Source organism: Cibotium barometz, chromosome 30 (assembly GCF_041138505.1).
Source record: "Cibotium barometz isolate CiBa-2024 chromosome 30, ASM4113850v1, whole genome shotgun sequence".
NCBI lineage: Eukaryota > Viridiplantae > Streptophyta > Polypodiopsida > Cyatheales > Cibotiaceae > Cibotium > Cibotium barometz.
Genome location: NC_141075.1, coordinates 14,298,659 through 14,315,622, shown reverse-complemented (window position 1 = coordinate 14,315,622; position 16,964 = coordinate 14,298,659). Strand labels below are relative to the sequence as shown.

Below are 16,964 nucleotides of genomic sequence, written 5' to 3'. Positions count from 1 at the left end.
CAGCAGAGGTTTGCAAACACTCTCTAGCTACATAGAAATTACGTCTCTATATGTTCAACTGCCTTGAAGCATCTGCAATGTTAAGAGAGGATGTATTTATGATGGTGCCATTCATAAGAATCATTGGAATATACCTTTTAAGAAATAGCTCCGTAGAGTTTCTAGACACTTTGACTTCTTCAAGTGTATTTCGTATATAAGAAATGGATGAAGGGGATATGAATGTTTGTGACACTATGGACAATATGTAGGACACTATGGGTCAAGCCTCAAGGGAGGAGGAATTGAATGTGGGGAGTTCTCATAAGTCGAATCCTCATGTCTCACAACTCACATCAAATGATGCTCTCCTTCAACTACTAGTGGATTGACTTGACTTCAAACCTTTTATGGAGAAGTTGGATTCTATCAACTACACTTTGAACTCCAAGATTGACACCATGGTCACAAAGATGGTAGTTTACGGAGGAAAGGTTTATCCAACCCATGAGTCAACCGCAAGTCGATAATCTCATGAAGGGAGGAATGGTGGGCATCACGAGGTTTCTTTGAAGTTTACCGATGATTTTAACATTAAGGCTTCTTCAACCAGACTCACGAATGGATTCTAAGATACCAATTTTTAAGGATATGGGATCAAATTCATTCCATACCATTTTATCTCAATTGAATGGGAAAGCACCACAAGTACCATTCAAACCTATGAATACATCTTATGGGGATGCCAAGAGGGTGTTTACCCAACAAAAGGAAACTCAATCTATGATGGCAAAAGATGAGATGTATTGGGATAAAGAAGAGGCCATGCATGACACACAAGATTGGGATCATATGTCCTTCATTTATAGAGGAAAACGGGATGCTCATGATAGATCGATGGAACTATCTAATCTCATTAAGAGGGAATACAAGGATTTCTCTCAATGCTTGAAATCTTATTCCAAAATGAAGAAATTAAAACCTTCTCCACATTAAGCAAGGACAGCCACAAACTTTCCTTAAGGGAAATGGTTGGAAATGCCTATTGAAGGCCTTTATCAAGAGAGAGTCAAGACAAAGGATGATATGTGGTTGAAGACATAAGGAGTATAGAAAATTATGGTGAAAATGTTCAAATTCAAACTTGGTTGTGGATGAAAAAGCAAGATTTAGGTTTTCCATGATGTATATACTTATTCTTATAATGTGGTTGAAACCAATGAAACTGCAAGATTTTCTTGAGTTTATGGTGTCTAATCAAGTGGGTAGTTTATGGTTCAAAAGAGGAGAGCCATTTACACAAACATTGTTTGCATATTTGATGGGCTCAAGGATTGGATTCGTAATTGGGATTCCTATTTTTATGCTTCTCCTTGTGGTGGGCTTGACAAAGGGAAGAAAGTGACTTCTCAGAGAAGAGCTAGATCTTGGTGGATGAAGGAAATACACAAATATGATTAGTATTGGTCGAATTTGGCATATGTTGTTTGAAAAACTTTGTGACCATGCAAGAGAAAAAATTCTTTAGAGATCGATGCATGGTATTCTCACATAAGGACTCTCTATCTAGCTATATGGAGAGATATTGGTACCTTTCCTTTAACATCCTTGACAACAAGGAGAAGGAAATTATAGAGGGTTTTGTGCAAAGATTAGACAAAGACTTCATCCAAGTATCCCAAAGTATTGTGCAAATTAATGAGGACATTAGTCTTGATGAGATCATGGTGTTGGTGGTACTTTTCTACATGCATACCCAAAGGGTCAATCACAAGGGCAAGTTTGTCGAACTAGGAAAGATAGAAATAAAGGAGTTGGTGGTACCCATTCTTGGCTACAATATATGCTTGAGGGGATGGAATTTCTCAACTCATGTCAAAAGATTGCAGTATCGAAAGGAATAAAAGAGGTTACCCGCTCACTCAATATTTTGGTCATTTCATGGACTATGATTATGTGGGCCTTTGTGAGTTCATTTAAAGAGAATGCAAGGGAGAGGGAGAGCTTGAGTTCCTTGCAAGAAAACACACACATACATAAGAGAGAGCAAGACACAAGAGAGAGATGCATGGCTGAAGTTTCTTCTATCTTCTTCTTTTCTCTAAAAGCATATAACTAAAAGATAAGAGTACATATAAAAAGGAAAAGTAATCTCCTACAAACAATATACAACAATGGTTGGTCTATGATATGAACCCGACTATATGATCTGGCACTATAACTATGTCAGAACTCTAGTACTCCATAACTCTAGTACTCTAAAGTGGCTCTCACATAGCCTTTAATCCAATAGTGGCATATCAACCATAATCTCACCAAACATGCTAGTGGCATAAGTGTAGAAGCTATCACCTAGGCGGGTCATCAATGTCCATCGTAGCACTAGTTGAGCTTGATATCTCAACACTCCCCCTTGAGCTCAAATCCACACACTACACTCTAAGTACACTCTTAAACCTATGGAGCTTGTCTGTACCCAATGCCTTCATGAAGATGTCAGCCACATGATCCTCTGTACTCAAATATACCAAACTCCTAGAACCTTCTCCCTCAAAGTGATAGTGCACCACCGCAATGTGTTTCATTCTAGCATGGTATACTATTACTAGACAACTATATGCTACACATGTTGTCACAATAAATGAAAACTGCCCTTTCCACGGGCTTACCCATATCACCAAGTAGCTTTTGAAACCAAGATACCTCCCAAGCTACCATAGCAACACCCTTGTACTCTACCTCTATACTCGACAAGACAATAGTTGACTGCTTCTTGCTACTCCAACTCACAACGTCACTCCCAAAAAAGAACATAAAACCATTGGTAGATCTCTTGTTTGTAACACTACCAACCCAATCAACATCTGTGTACCCAAGCCCAATCAACATCTATGTACCCATGTAGATGTATCTCTATACCAACCTCATAGAAAAGTCCATAATCAACTACCGAAGTATATGTCTAGCCGCATCCAAGTGTGGTTTCCTAGCGGCCTATATAAACTGACTCACAAGTCCAATATCATAGCTCAAGTCTGGCGGCATAGTAATAGTCATGTATATCAAGCTACCCACTATGCGCCCATATGTAGTGGAGTTCTCCAAAAGATCACCACAGTATCTACAAAAAGCTTTGTGTTCTACTCCAGTGGCACTAAAATAGGCTTATAGTTTTCCATACCATAATTAGACAACATGTCCAAGCCATACTGCCTCTACAACAAGTTCAATATCATGGCTCAAGTTTAGCCTAGTAATGGTCATGTATATCAAGCTACCCACTATGCACCCGTATGTAGTGGAGTTCTCCAAAAGATCACCTTTATCTGCAAAAAGCTTTGTGTTCTTCTCCAATGGCACTAAAATAGGCTTAGAGTTTGCCATACCATACTTAGACAACATATCCAAGCCATACTGCCTCTATGACAATAACAAAATTCCATGAGGTGATCTCACCACCTCTATGCCGAAGAAATACTGCAACCAGGGATTTAATATTCACGTGATCACAAGATTTTTTGTGATAATAACACATGTGAACAAGTTATTCACATGTTCTCATGTTACCGTTCACAAAATAACAGGTCACTTGCCATTTGGGAACCCCTTAAAAGTTTGGCTACACATGGGAATAAGCTATTCACATATTCTCATGTTACCATCTTCACATAATAGCAGGTCAGTGGCCACCTAAGAAGATTTTTTATGCCCGACAAAGATAATTTTTTTAGGCCCTTGTGAAAGCTTTGTGAATATAACATGTGATCACAAGATTTTTTGTGTTATTAACATATGTTATTAACATGTTCACATGTTTTCGTTTACGTCAGTGAAATCCCTGACTGCAACTCAACCAAATTCTTCATCTCGAAATTCTTCTTTAAAAGCCTTTTGACATCATGAATGTCAACATCATCATCACACTAGTGATAATAAGTCGTCCATATAGATGACTAATAGCATGATCCCTCTATCTGTCTTTTGCACATAAAGTGAAAAATCTGCATTGGATATTTTAAATCTAATGGTAGCAAGATACTTCGTGATCTTGTTTGACCATGCTCTAGTAGGTCCCTCCTTCAAGCCATAAAAGACTTTGCATAATCTACACACAAGCTCTGGGTGTGCATCACTCTCATAACCTAGTGGCTGCATCATCTATACTTCTTCTTGCAAACCATGCAAGAAGGCATTCTTTACATCCATCTGATGATCTAGAGACCAACCCTTTACTATAGCCATAGCAATGACAACTCTCATGGTTGCCATTCTTGCAACTAGACTGAATGTCTCCTCATAGTCAATGCCATAAGTCTTTGCATAGCCCTTGGCGACCAATCTTGCCTTATACCTCATCACTAAACCATTAGTGTTATAATTGGCTTTATACACCCACTTATATCCAATTGCCTTCTTTTTCGTAGGGCAAAGGCACTAACTTCCATGTTGCATTTACATCCAATGTTGCCATCTCCTTATTCATGGCATCTTCCCATTTCTTATTTCCAAATGCCTACTCAAAACAAGTGGGCTCAATTTTGTGTATTGCTTTAACTATGTACGCATAATGATGGGTTGTATATCCATCATATCTCAACTTGTCAACAGGGTACCTAACCCTCATAGACTTGCATACGCCTGGATCACTGCTAGGGGTCCTCAAAAGAGTCCTAGTTCTCCTTCTTAAACCAGGAGTAACCATAGGCGGAATGCCAAGCTCTTCATTAAGGCTTTGCTTAGAGCTGCTAGAGTCACCACATATAAGTGACATGCGACAGATCAGGCAAAAAAGGTTGATTTACCTTTTCCATCCTTTTACGTGATACATATGTATCTACATCTGTCTTGAACTTGCCTAACCATGGGCTAACATTGGATCTGGCTGCTCTAGAGGACTCTCTAGATCCACTAAGCATCTATGAGATTGCTGCTCTACGTGTGGTGTAGCATCAACACTTCTTACATCTACATTTTTTGTTGCCTTCACTGTTGGTGCTTGTCAAAGACAACATCTTTGCTTACTCGCATCTCATGAGTGGCAGGGTTAAAATATCTATAAATGTTTTGCTTCATAGCATAAGAAATAAAGATGCATTTATCTTTCTTTGGATCCAACTCTTCCCTTGCCCAGAAAGCACAGTCCTCTAGGATAACTTTTCGCTAATGTAGTTAAAAGCCTTATCTAACAAAACTGATTTGATCAAACCCATAAGTCCCATAGTCATATCACGGAAAAGATTGCACTTGGATCATAAAGAGCAATGCTTTTTTTCTCATTGAGAGGCACAACCGTTGATTCTTTTCTATAGAATATTTTTTGTCCGGGATTTACTTCATCTATCGTACCATATCAGAATTGAGTTTGAATTTAGGGATCCATCAGTCTAGCCTATCCCATCTAGTCCCATGGGTTAGCCAACCGCCCAACTGCTGAACCACTGTAGTGATGGGATCCAATTAGGAATTTGGTTAGGTTTTGTCGCGGGTGTACCAAGGAAAGAGTTCCTAAGCCCCCTAACTGGATATTCATGCAAACTTAAAACTAGTCACACCACTTACACACCCAACATGGAATTACCTTTTTCACAGAATCAGCTATGTTTAAAAACAATCATTTAATGAAACCATGTACCACAATCAAAATACATCAGTTGAATCGATCAATATTCATGCTAGTTAATCCATTTGAACTTAGAAAGTGTATTTCAAGGTTACATAGAGGTTGGAGTTTCCAATTGGTTGGGAACCAATTCCCATTTTTATCACACTTATTTATTCAAGAACTGTTTTACAAACAATAAATAAACTCTTGTTGCAGGCTCAAGACAAACTTTACAGACAAATCAAATTGCAAGATTTAAAATTTGGCCTCAAATTTTTGAAATGGGCAACATTTAAACTTGTTATCTTCTTGGATTCGAGGTTGCCTGTTGGTTGGGTGTGACCAAGCCCCAAGTGGAACCAAAAAGTGAGCCTTTTCCATCATGTGTCACTACATGGAACTACTTGGGATGAAGACTAACGACACTGTGTATAGAAAATATCCCAAAAAACTAAACTTCTTCACATCTTGTTAGTAATGCAAAGTAGCTCAAATCTATGGTGTTGATTTCATTAATATGTAGATAGATCAATGTGCTATGTTTCAGATTGTTGTACTTTCATTTGCTTCAATTTTCTCTTGCATGGGGAAATCCACCACCTCTTTAAGCACGTTGTTCCAATAAAAATCACCATATTCTTCACTTAGTAGAGCATTGTAGCTAATTTCATTGTTCTTGTTACCGCTAGCAACAAAGGAGCTTTGGGCACTTAAAGTTTCATTTGAAACCAGCTCTAGGTCTCCCAACAAGCTGCCAGAATTCATAGCAGAAGCCAATGCATGGGTACTGCTAGCTAAATTATTATCCTCTCTCTCTATGTTTAATGTATTATGTTGAATAAGTTCTTGAAGACAAGCTAGGCTTGAGAGGCTAATTTGTCCACTGACCTTGTCACAAATAGGTTGGAGACCAACACCAAGTTGAGATGGCTTTGTAGAGAGAAGAGGTTCAAAAGCATCATTGGAGGAATTAACAGGATTATGGGCATTATGTAATCGATTATTTGTCCAAAATAGTTTTGTAGCTTGGGTTGATGGAGAATAATGGAAGGCCAATTCTTGGTTTGATGAGTGGTCATCAAGAGAGCATAAAGTACTATAGATAGGTGAGCCACAATTTAGTTTACATAATGGTGAGTTGCAACAGTTTGACTCTTGACTTCTCCCATTACTACTAAGATTAGAGAATCTCCATGAATTAGGCCGCATTTGTCTCACTTGACCTTGCAAAGTTTTCTCCCAATTTTGGAGTGTGCTCATGAGTTCGACCATGGCACTACAAGAACCATTATCTTGCTTAGAAGAAGCCAAGAGACTTGCACCACTATGTTCCTTAGGGAATGTCATTAGGCAATCATAATCTTGATTAGAAGATATAAGATCACCATAATCTTGCTTAGAATGTGCATGACAAGAAGCTTGTTGGGAGCTCCATAGTCTAGATGAAGATGAAGGTTGCCATAGCCCTTTAGCTCTCATCTTTGATTCTCTTATTAGGCGGGCTTCGGCTTGAACTCGCACACTCTCCCATTGGACCATGTGGCTAACCACAGAGCTACTATTGCTACTGTTTGGAGACTTTAAAAGGTTGGTGTTGTAGCTAGTGCACTTTGCCTTAGGCTTGTGTGGTGTTGCAGGGTCAACAAAGCCCATCTTGAGCAATCTCTTCTTCAAGTGAGTATTCCAGTAGTTCTTTATCTCATTATCTGTCCTCTTGGGCAAGTGTGTGGCGATAGCAGACCATCTGCAAAAAGCAATTAATTACCTTTGATTATCAAGGCATTAAGTCAAACATTAGCTAAATGATTAATAACATAAATATGGCTCAACACCAAAATTATGGTACAGCACGGCATATTGTTCCATATCATACACATCATTGATTGCTTAGCTTAGTGAAGTAGTCGTAGGACAATCGTTCACCTGTTCCCAAGCAAGGCATGAAGTTGAATGATAGTTTTCTCTTCAGTAGAAGAGAATTCTCCTCGTTTAATATCCGGCCTAAGGTAATTAGTCCACCTTAATCGACAGCTTTTGCCACAACGAAGAAGGCCTGCATACACATGAAGTTGATTAGTTCCATTTAACAAAATTGCAATTAAGACAGCATAATATGTATACAATACTAGCATACCAGCTTTCTTAGGAAGGGCACGCCATCTGCCATGGCCATTTTCACTGATGTAAGAGGTGAGCTTTTCATCCTCTTCAGGGGTCCAGGAGCGTCTCTTGAGGCCTTTTTTTTCACAGCAGGGGGCTCGGCCCATAGCTTGGTGTGTTGGCAGAGATGGGAGGGGAGAGAGAGAGAGAAAGAGAGAGAGAGACGTGTGGGAGAGAGCTAACAAAAGGTGCGAGCTAAGCGGCAGAGACTGATGAAGCTTTCGGGCGAGGCAAGTTTAGACTGTGGTATATTGCTCGAGTGAGAGACTGTGTGAGAAAGATTGGGCACTCGGCAGCAGTCAACGCATGTGACATGCGTTGCTAGTGACGCGCCACGATTCCATCGTAGATTCAACTTCCACGCGTAGGCACTGGTGACTCGTGACTCGTGAATGACCTGATTTGACGCTTCACCCGTCAAACAAGTTAACCCAAGTCGTCACCTAATCTCGGCCCCAATAAAAAATCCTCTCGCAAGTCGTATATCGACGTACTTAGGATGTCATTTATGTTTGTCCATCCATGAAAAAAAAGATTCTAACATGCACTTCTATAAGGTCTACATTGTACCACAAGAGCAGTGTTGTTCATAGAAAACGTGTAAACTAGATTTGCAACATTTTTGTTTTTTTTTTAAACTTATTCTCTAAAATTTTTTTAATCTCAAAAATTAAGACATTTTACTTTTATTTTAGATCCAAGAACTCCAAACCCTCAACAAAAACCTTCAAAATTTGAGGCTAAAGTTAAGTTTTGTGATTTGTTGAGAAAAATGGTTTATTCCAAAATTGCTCCGGAGCACCATGGGTAGGAGATTGGAGTTCTAGAGGGTCTACACTTTAGAGTTTGGAGCTCAATTTGTCCAACATTATTGTCACTAGAGAACTATAGGTTCAGGATACAAAAACTTCTTTCAGCGAAACTTCTCAGCGAGTCACCATGGGCAAAAGGGGCAATGGTAATATTAAGCAAGCATTTACATCCTATAGTTATCCAATCGTAGCTTTTTGTGAGTGAACCTTATGTGACTCCAACTCAGACATGGATTGAAGAGAAAATGGAGATTTTGAACAAGCATTTACTTCATGTAATTATCAAATGATAAATGTTTTCTCCCATCAACTTGAAGGACATTTTTCCAAAATTGAATTTGTTGTAGGACTAAGGCAACTCGCCTTTTTTAAGGCACTAGAGCACATGTGACATGACGTGCAGTTAGAAGGCACATGCGTTGTCAAAACTAAGGCATAGTAGATCAAAGTTGCTTCAACGTACCATACAAGAGCTTTACACATCTCTAGTAGTTGTTTTTTTGCATAAAGTAGTAGTTGTTCTGTCTTTTCCATCATCTAGTAGATGTGAGGACCTTTTAAGATCTTCACATAACTGTAGTAGTTGTTCTTTTACATCATGTAGTCCCATACAAGCTACATACCAATTCACCTTCTAAAATAAAGGAAGCCAAAGGGAGAGATCTTTCTGAGGTGCTAGGGATATTCCACGACTATGCAAGGGCTTCTATCCCATGAGGAAACCCAATTAATGTCATCCTTCATGTCTTTTATGCTATGATTTATCATGCAACATGTTTACTACCAAACCTTGCATTTACAGACTTTCAAGAAAGATTATTGCATTGGATTGGACATAATGTGTATTGGCCTCTTGGGGAAGAGGTTTGGAAGCTTCAACCTCCTCTTGGCCTCTTTCTATGGGGTAGCCTCATCGGGGGGGATTGATTTCTTATAATATTGAGGACTTGTGTTTTTTTTCCTGGGAAAAAGATCCTTCAATTAGTTAAAGAAAAATCTGCCAAGGGGGGGCTAAGTACAACCACGACGGGCTTGATACAAACTCGCCTCTAAGGAGGGTGGGAAACAAGTGATCAAAGGGGAAGAGATGCTCGGGGGTTCATTATAAATAAACCCTCAGTATCACATGCGTTCAAGGCCTTTTTTGAAAATCCCTTATCTGTGAAATTTTCATGAATAAAACATACCCTTTTTCTATTCAACCTATGAATACCCTTTTGTTTGTAAAAAATATGAAAAAATGGGGTTTTAAAAATCCCTTTTGTTGAACCCACGTGCTATGCTTACATATTTATGAGTGACCCCCCCGAGAAGAGATGCTTCTCCTCCGGGGCTAGCCGCTCTGTGAGAAGAAGGCTATCTCATACAATGGGAGGGGGGGCAAGAACAACCATATAGGTGTTCTATAATGCCCAATGAGGTCACCGCTTCTATGTGTGAGGAAAGGGACAAGCCTCCAAAGTCTCAAGAAGGCTCCCCGCCGCTGCTTCTGTATGCAGTGGGTGCGTCTATTTAGCGAGCCAAGAGCAGTGAGCATAGAGTAGTGAGTTGAAATAAAGTCCTTGTGAAAGTGAGCAAGTAGGGGCATGGTATGATGTTAAGCGAGCATGTAATGTTAAAGAGAAGAGTGAAACCATAGTGCAACTCTATAATGAACAGAACAAAGAAGACTAAAAAAGTTTAAAAATGACTATTGCAAATAAAGCATTTTCAAATGAATGGTGCGGATATAAAAAATCACTACAAAACTCATACTACTTGGCTCGCTAAAAAGACGTTGAATTGGACATTGAGCTACTAATAGAAACAAACTATTGTTGCAACCACATGGAAACTAGAGCGACGAGAGAGCATAGAAATCAAGCCATTAAAATGCACACCAATTTTAGTAGCCATACCACTGACACAACAATATAATACTCTTTAGAAACCATAACCATAGGATTTAAAATTTTTATAATCCAAATAAAAATTGTCCAACAATCAGCTACATGCTATTGTAAAAAACATTCACAAGCATAACATCCATCAAAAGATTACTTCCAATAGTCCCAAAAAAATGATTGTCTCAATTAAAAAAAATGATTATCTCAATTAAAAAAAAGACTATCTCTAATGGCATTCTGATGTAGACATGTGATCCTCATAACTGCAAGAGACACAAAGAAAAGAAAATAAGCTTTATCAATACAAAATTATTCTCTACTAACATATTTATCTTTTCAACATGCATACCTTTGCTAAGTATGATTCTAACAGGTGATCATAGATCCGCTCATCCTTGTCCAACATTATGACATTGCGATCCATAAATGCTGCCACTAGCCCAAGAGTTCCAGTGCCAGCAAACAAATCCAAAATCGTGTCCCCAGGACGACTGAAGACGGAGACGATGTATTTGCTAAGCCGCTGACCTCTCTAACAACTGCCCCACCATGGTCTACCCTTTCTCTTCACCAGATCCTCCGATGGCACTCTTGAAAACTCACACAAACCATTAACCATATGCCATAAAGATCACCGAAAATCGTTTTAAATTCTATCTTGATTTGAATGCATACATACATGTCAAAGATAAGATCTTGCCCTACATCAAGATCATCACCTAGTGCCAAATCCCTTAGCCCCATGCATCACAAAGCTTGTAGCAGGAGATGAGCAAACAAAAACAGCCAATATTAGACAAGTGACCTACAAGCAAAGACACATTGGTTGTTCATGCATTTTCACCTTAAATGGGACAAAGAATATTTGCACAAATGACAGCCCCAAAGAGAACAACACCAATACCTGGGTAGTAATCATTTGCCCCATCTTCTTCCCAATAGGTGGAGTACATCTCACAACCTGTCTATGATAAATGCCAAACCCAATGCTCTGTGCAACCTGCTCAATGGTCACCAGGGATTTAATATTCACATAATCACAAGATTTTTTGTGATAAATAACACATGTGAACAAGTTATTCACATGTTCTCATATTACCGTTCACAAAATAACAGGTCACTTGCTATTTGGGAACCCCTTAAAAGCTTGGCTACACATGGGAATAAGCTATTCACATGTTCTCATGTTACCATCTTCACATAATAGCAGGTCAGTGGCCACCTAAGAAGATTTTTTATGTCCGACAAAGATAATTTTTTTAGGCCCTTGTGAAAGCTTTGTGAATATAACATGTGATCACAAGATTTTTTGTGTTATTAACATATGTTATTAACATGTTCACATGTTCTCGTTTACGTCAGTGAAATCCCTGATGGTCACTCCTTCTTCCATAGTGTAAAGGCATGTAAAGAAGCCTCGATCCGAGAGACAAGAATCAACAACTTTAAAAGTAGAGTCATACATGCCATCCCCAATCTTATTCCAATATGGAACCTTGTTTGCAACACAACCTCCAAATGATGATATTTGAGGGGAAGTCTGCAAATATCAACTCCACACAGTAATCGGACCCTCTACTCTTGACATTCCCTACTGTGCATTCATGGCATCAAGCACTTGCTTTCCCAATGAGGATGCATCCTCCATGTTCACAAAAGTAGTTGCAAGGTCTTCAATACTGACATTGAGAGCATAAATGGTTCCTATAGACCGGTTTTTGACATTTAACACATGATAGTCTTAAGTCAAAACAATCGGATCACGATAGAGATGAGGTAGGAAGCTCGCATACCTAGAGGTTGCAATGTCTTGATTATGATGTCAGTTGGTTGTATCCCACCTGCACTACTATTGGATGTCTGTTGACTCTGCTCCCTATTTGCCTCCATTGCTCGATTCACCTCCAATGCACGATTCATTATTTCCCTCCCTAAATTCACTGGCAATGACTTACGAAAAGAAGCCGACGCAATCGATGTTGCATGTGATGTGGATGTGGCCTCATTATGATCAATTTCCTGGCTACGAAGCTCCAATATAGACTTATGTTGGCGATACAGATCAAGCTCCTCCTTAGGCACATGGTTTCTTTCAAGGTTCAACCAGCATGGGCAGAAACGAGACTCCATGCTTGACATGGCCTGTTTAATGACAAACATGGGTAAACACAACTCACCCTCAGTATGAACACGTTTCTCAATCATGGATTCAATATGACAAATTCAATCACTTACTCTTCCAAGCTTCAAATCGGCATACATATAAGATTGATTGTCAACACAAAGCCACACACTAGCAAGAGGGGGTAAAATATCCAATTGGTGCTCCTCAATTTCAGAAAGCAACCATCTGCAAGCCAAAGCCCAAGCCAAAGCCCAAATGATAAAACAACACACAGAAAGAAGTATGCATGTTTTTTAACAAGGAATATCTGGGTTATGTTGTAGGAAAACCTATAAACGACTCGTCGTGCGGCACTTTGTAGGCCTGGTTGATGGTCAATATCATGGCTAAATTTTATACGTCCTTCGTGTGCTTTGAAAGCCCTTTTGAAGTACTTTCTTCTACATAGAACAACAAAAGAGGTGAATCAGCTCTCACCTGGCAACCTGACTCGATCGGCATTTTTAATATCATTTTGGATTCTCAAACCCAGCTCCGTGATCTGAAGCTAGTAGGAGTACATGTGCAGCCATTCCCTAACCTTTGTCTTGTCATTTGGCATACCCTCAAGTGATCGCACTGCAGCCTGAGAGTTGTCCAATAGCTTGATAATGTGAGCCTTATCTATGTCTCTGATGCATGCAGAACCTATCATATTGAGCTTTTCCTCTGTGGCCACATGATTGGTTGACGCGTGCCATGGGAGGGAGAGCACAGCACACCAAAAGGCCTCACCATTGGAGGGATCAGCAATCCTTGCATATTTTGATGTTTTTCCTCTGTAGAGAACTTCTATCTTTCGAGTCACATTCTCCCTAGCAGACTCGGCAAATGGTCCATTTGATGCCTCATCAATTTTTTGCTCCATCTCGTCCTTGAACAAGAGCCAAGTCATAATGTGGATTGGCAAATGAAGCCAACTGGGCCTTCCGCTGGTAGACGCACTCTGCATCTCTCTCCCACAGCTTGTCCTCATTGTCCAAATGTGCCATGAGAGTTGTTATTAGGTCGGAATCCCCTAATCTTCTTAGTTGAAATAGACAATCACTAAATGTGGTTGGCACAAATGTATAATCATGCGTCCTACAAAACAAAGAAAAAATATGTTAATATTCTTGAGTACAAACAACTTACTTGACATAGAAGGAGACTCTGATAACAAATTAACTTACTTGTTCAACTTGGACAATGAAAACATATGCTCACCCACATCCCTCCGCTCGAACACATAAAATTTACAGAGAACACAACAATGCATGGACAAATCCCCTTGAAACCTTGTAATAAAACACAAAATTAGGAAGGACAAAGAAGCATAAGAAACTATAACATCCCAATGAGAACTCACCTATAGAAATGCAGTCCATCCAAGCATTGTGTTGATTATTACCATCAAGAATATGCACCATTTTTCGGCTCAAGTACGGACCCCAATCGGGGTCAAAGTGCAAGAGATTCCTCAAATTGTTGATTCACAGTCCTCCAATGCTCATCCCAAGATTCCTCCCTCTCTTGTGTCAATGGTGTCTCCTCCCCTTCCAAGTCCATAATTGATACTGTGAAAGCTCCCATGCTCTCAATGTACCCACCTAGTTTTTTGAAGCTTCGAGTAAGAGACTTATCTATTGAGGGAGAAAACTTTCGGATTGCCTCCATCTGGATCATCCTACAGAGAGGAACACGTGGAGGTGGAGACCTAAATTTGACTCCTATCCTATCTAAGAAGGCTTGTGGAGTAGATGTCTCAAGAGTAATCCCAAAAATATCAACCTTATTTTTTTTCTGCTTGCTTCCTTCAGTTTGGGTTGTGACAACTATTTCTTCTTGATGCTCTAGTGGATGTGTGTTCTCTTCCCCCTCTATCTGTCTCCCTGTATCCTCAGTATTCTCACCTTCGTCCTCATTATCACCACCTTGAGTATTCTCACCCTCATTTTGATCACCTTTATTTTCCTCAATTGCCCCCACTACATTTTGTCCATCCTCCTCATTTCTTTCATCACTATGTAGATGCTGCCTATCAATATCCACCTCCAGGTTAGTGTCATCTATGATATGTACCGCCTGCTCCGTTAGTAGGGTTTGAGGAGGCAGCCTGCTCCAAAGTGTTGGAAAAATCAGCTTGCCTCCTTGTAGGTCTCGATGAGCTCTCACCTGGGCCAACCTGCACACTCTTTTTTCGCTTAGCAAGAGGTAACTCATCCATTTTTGCACAACAAGAACCTTTCAAGCAAGATGCTCTAGTGAAATGACTCGAACTCATTTGAAAACCAGATAGCCATGCAAAAATACAAGAATAAATCTTCAAATAGTATTCTACTCGTATTGTATAATTAATTGATTATTTTAATAGCAAATTCAGTACTACGACACAAACTTCAAAAAAAGGTGGCACATTCAGTAAAGAGATTAAATTCAGTACTGCAACACAATCATCAAACAAAGGTGGCACATTCACTGTCCAACAAAATGGCCAACTCATTAATGAACAGAATATCTTTGAGATTATCATATGGAGTGCTTTGGCCCAAATTCCAAGGCATTCAATGCCGTAATCTTCATTGGAAAATATTTACGGAGCCCTTTTCATGTGTTCAATTCAAGGCATTCAAATTTATTGGAAAATATATAAAGATTCGGTAGCCCAAATCTCAAGGCATTCAATATTGAGTACTAATAAACTTTAGAAGTGATTTTTCGCAATCCAACACTTTTTTAAGAACAAATTTTTTTCTTTTTGTGCTATTGTTCTTTAGATGCACATGTTTGCTGGTCTCCTCTCTCGACTGTGTGAGCCGTTTATCAACCAAGAAGACATCAAATGTGAGTTTTTTGAGCTTCTTGTATACACAAAGTCTATGCATAATATAGACAGTAGTAAGAGAGACAATCTATGCAATGTGTTTGAGACAGCACCATATAGATAGCATGTTCTTACACTACTCTCTCTCAATTTCTACAGTCGGGGGATCCAAGGGGGGCTAGCACCCCCGAAGGTTGAAACTAACTCAAAATCGTGATGATTTTTGCAATGGTCGGCAGCAAAACATCCTATTATTTTGTGCGTTGAGTGCACAAATTCATTCAAGAAAAATAGCAAGAAGTAACGCCGCACATCTCATACTGTGTGTGGAGTGTGGCGGCAGCAAAACATCCTATTATTTTGTGCGCTGATGAGCGCACAAATTCATTCAAGCAAAATAGCACAAATTCATGGATGATACCTTTCTGCGTCTCTTTGTTGGGGAGAGAGATTGGAGTGGGGAGAGGGCCCTACGCATGAGATCAACGTTTCTTTGCTGGGGAGACGTATGATGCTTCATGATCGCTTCTGCGTGTGTGTTCGAGGGAAGATGCTTCTGTGCCGACTACTAAAAGCCTTAAGTAATTTCTTCATAAGAAGTAGCCGACTACTAAAAACCCTAAGTTAGGCACTCGACAAAATTTTTTATCCTAACACTAATGAATTTCAACACTAAAATTTAAGGGTTTGGTCAATATTTTTCTTATTTTTTTAAATCTAGCTAGCACAGTTACGCTATGGCATCCAACTGGTAGAGTTTTTGAAATCTAACAGGAGATTTTGAAAAAACGCATGAACTAACACAAAGCAAATATATATGTGTGTGTGTGTGTGTATACATACACACACACACACAAACATATATACATGTATACAACATGTACTCTTTTTGATACCCTTCATTATGACTGTTTTTGCAATAAATATTTTTATTTGCTTCTATCCATAGTCTTAAAATTAGCCTGGTAAAATTGTATAATGGCTGGTATATGCTATTGATTAGAGCAAGAACATTTAGTATTAAAATATTTTTGGCTAATATTCAATGTAAATTCCTTAATTGTTGTTGTGATTGCACTATGCAGGGAGGCTCATGTTTTCCTCCATTCTACAATGGGTGCATGCATCCGAGTCCCCTTCGCGAATGGCAAATGTCTCGTGTCAATCAACATGATCTGGGGGAAGCTTGGAACTATTGGTGGGATAAATGTGGAGGCCTTACTTGAAATTGGAGGAGAGTATGAGCCCATTTGTCCTTTACACTTGTATGCAGGGATTGGAGACGAGGCATATTTTATCTTGGAGCATTCATTGTCCTCTATATATATTGCCAAATCAGAGAATTATTTTGAGACCCCAGAACAAGGCCCCTCAACTATATTTCCTCCCGGTTCTCGAAAGAGTACTCCAATGTAAGTGGCATTAACTTTGACTTTGACATTTTTTGTTTTGCATTGTGCATTGAATTAGAGAGCACTATGCTTTGCAGTGACTTGGACACTGAAGAGATAGAAGAAATCAATGTCCAGGCACATGGGTCATTGCAAGAGGAGGTAGA

At 39.4% G+C, this 16,964-nt stretch overlaps 1 protein-coding gene across 1 annotated transcript; it reads right to left on the bottom strand.

Annotated features, from left to right (window-relative positions):
• Positions 1 to 6,124: 6,124 nt before the first annotated feature.
• LOC147621196 (uncharacterized) lies at positions 6,125 to 7,848 on the bottom strand. The gene is made up of 4 exons (XM_086823760.1): positions 7,716 to 7,848; positions 7,505 to 7,634; positions 6,735 to 7,325; positions 6,125 to 6,332 (listed from the first exon to the last, which is right to left on the bottom strand). Exons 1-4 carry the CDS (start codon positions 7,846 to 7,848, stop codon positions 6,125 to 6,127), a joined length of 1,062 nt encoding a protein of 353 aa, XP_086679886.1.
• Between the last annotated feature and the right edge of the window lie 9,116 nt (positions 7,849 to 16,964).

Coding starts and splice junctions, on each gene's coding strand:
- LOC147621196 (XM_086823760.1), bottom strand. CDS start 7,848: ATGGGCCGAGCCCCCTGCTGTGAAAAAAAAGGCCTCAAGAGACGCTCC. Junction 7,635..7,715: donor TGCCCTTCCTAAGAAAGCTG/GTATGCTAGTAT, acceptor ATGTGTATGCAG/GCCTTCTTCGTTGTGGCAAA. Junction 7,326..7,504: donor CATGCCTTGCTTGGGAACAG/GTGAACGATTGT, acceptor TGCTTTTTGCAG/ATGGTCTGCTATCGCCACAC.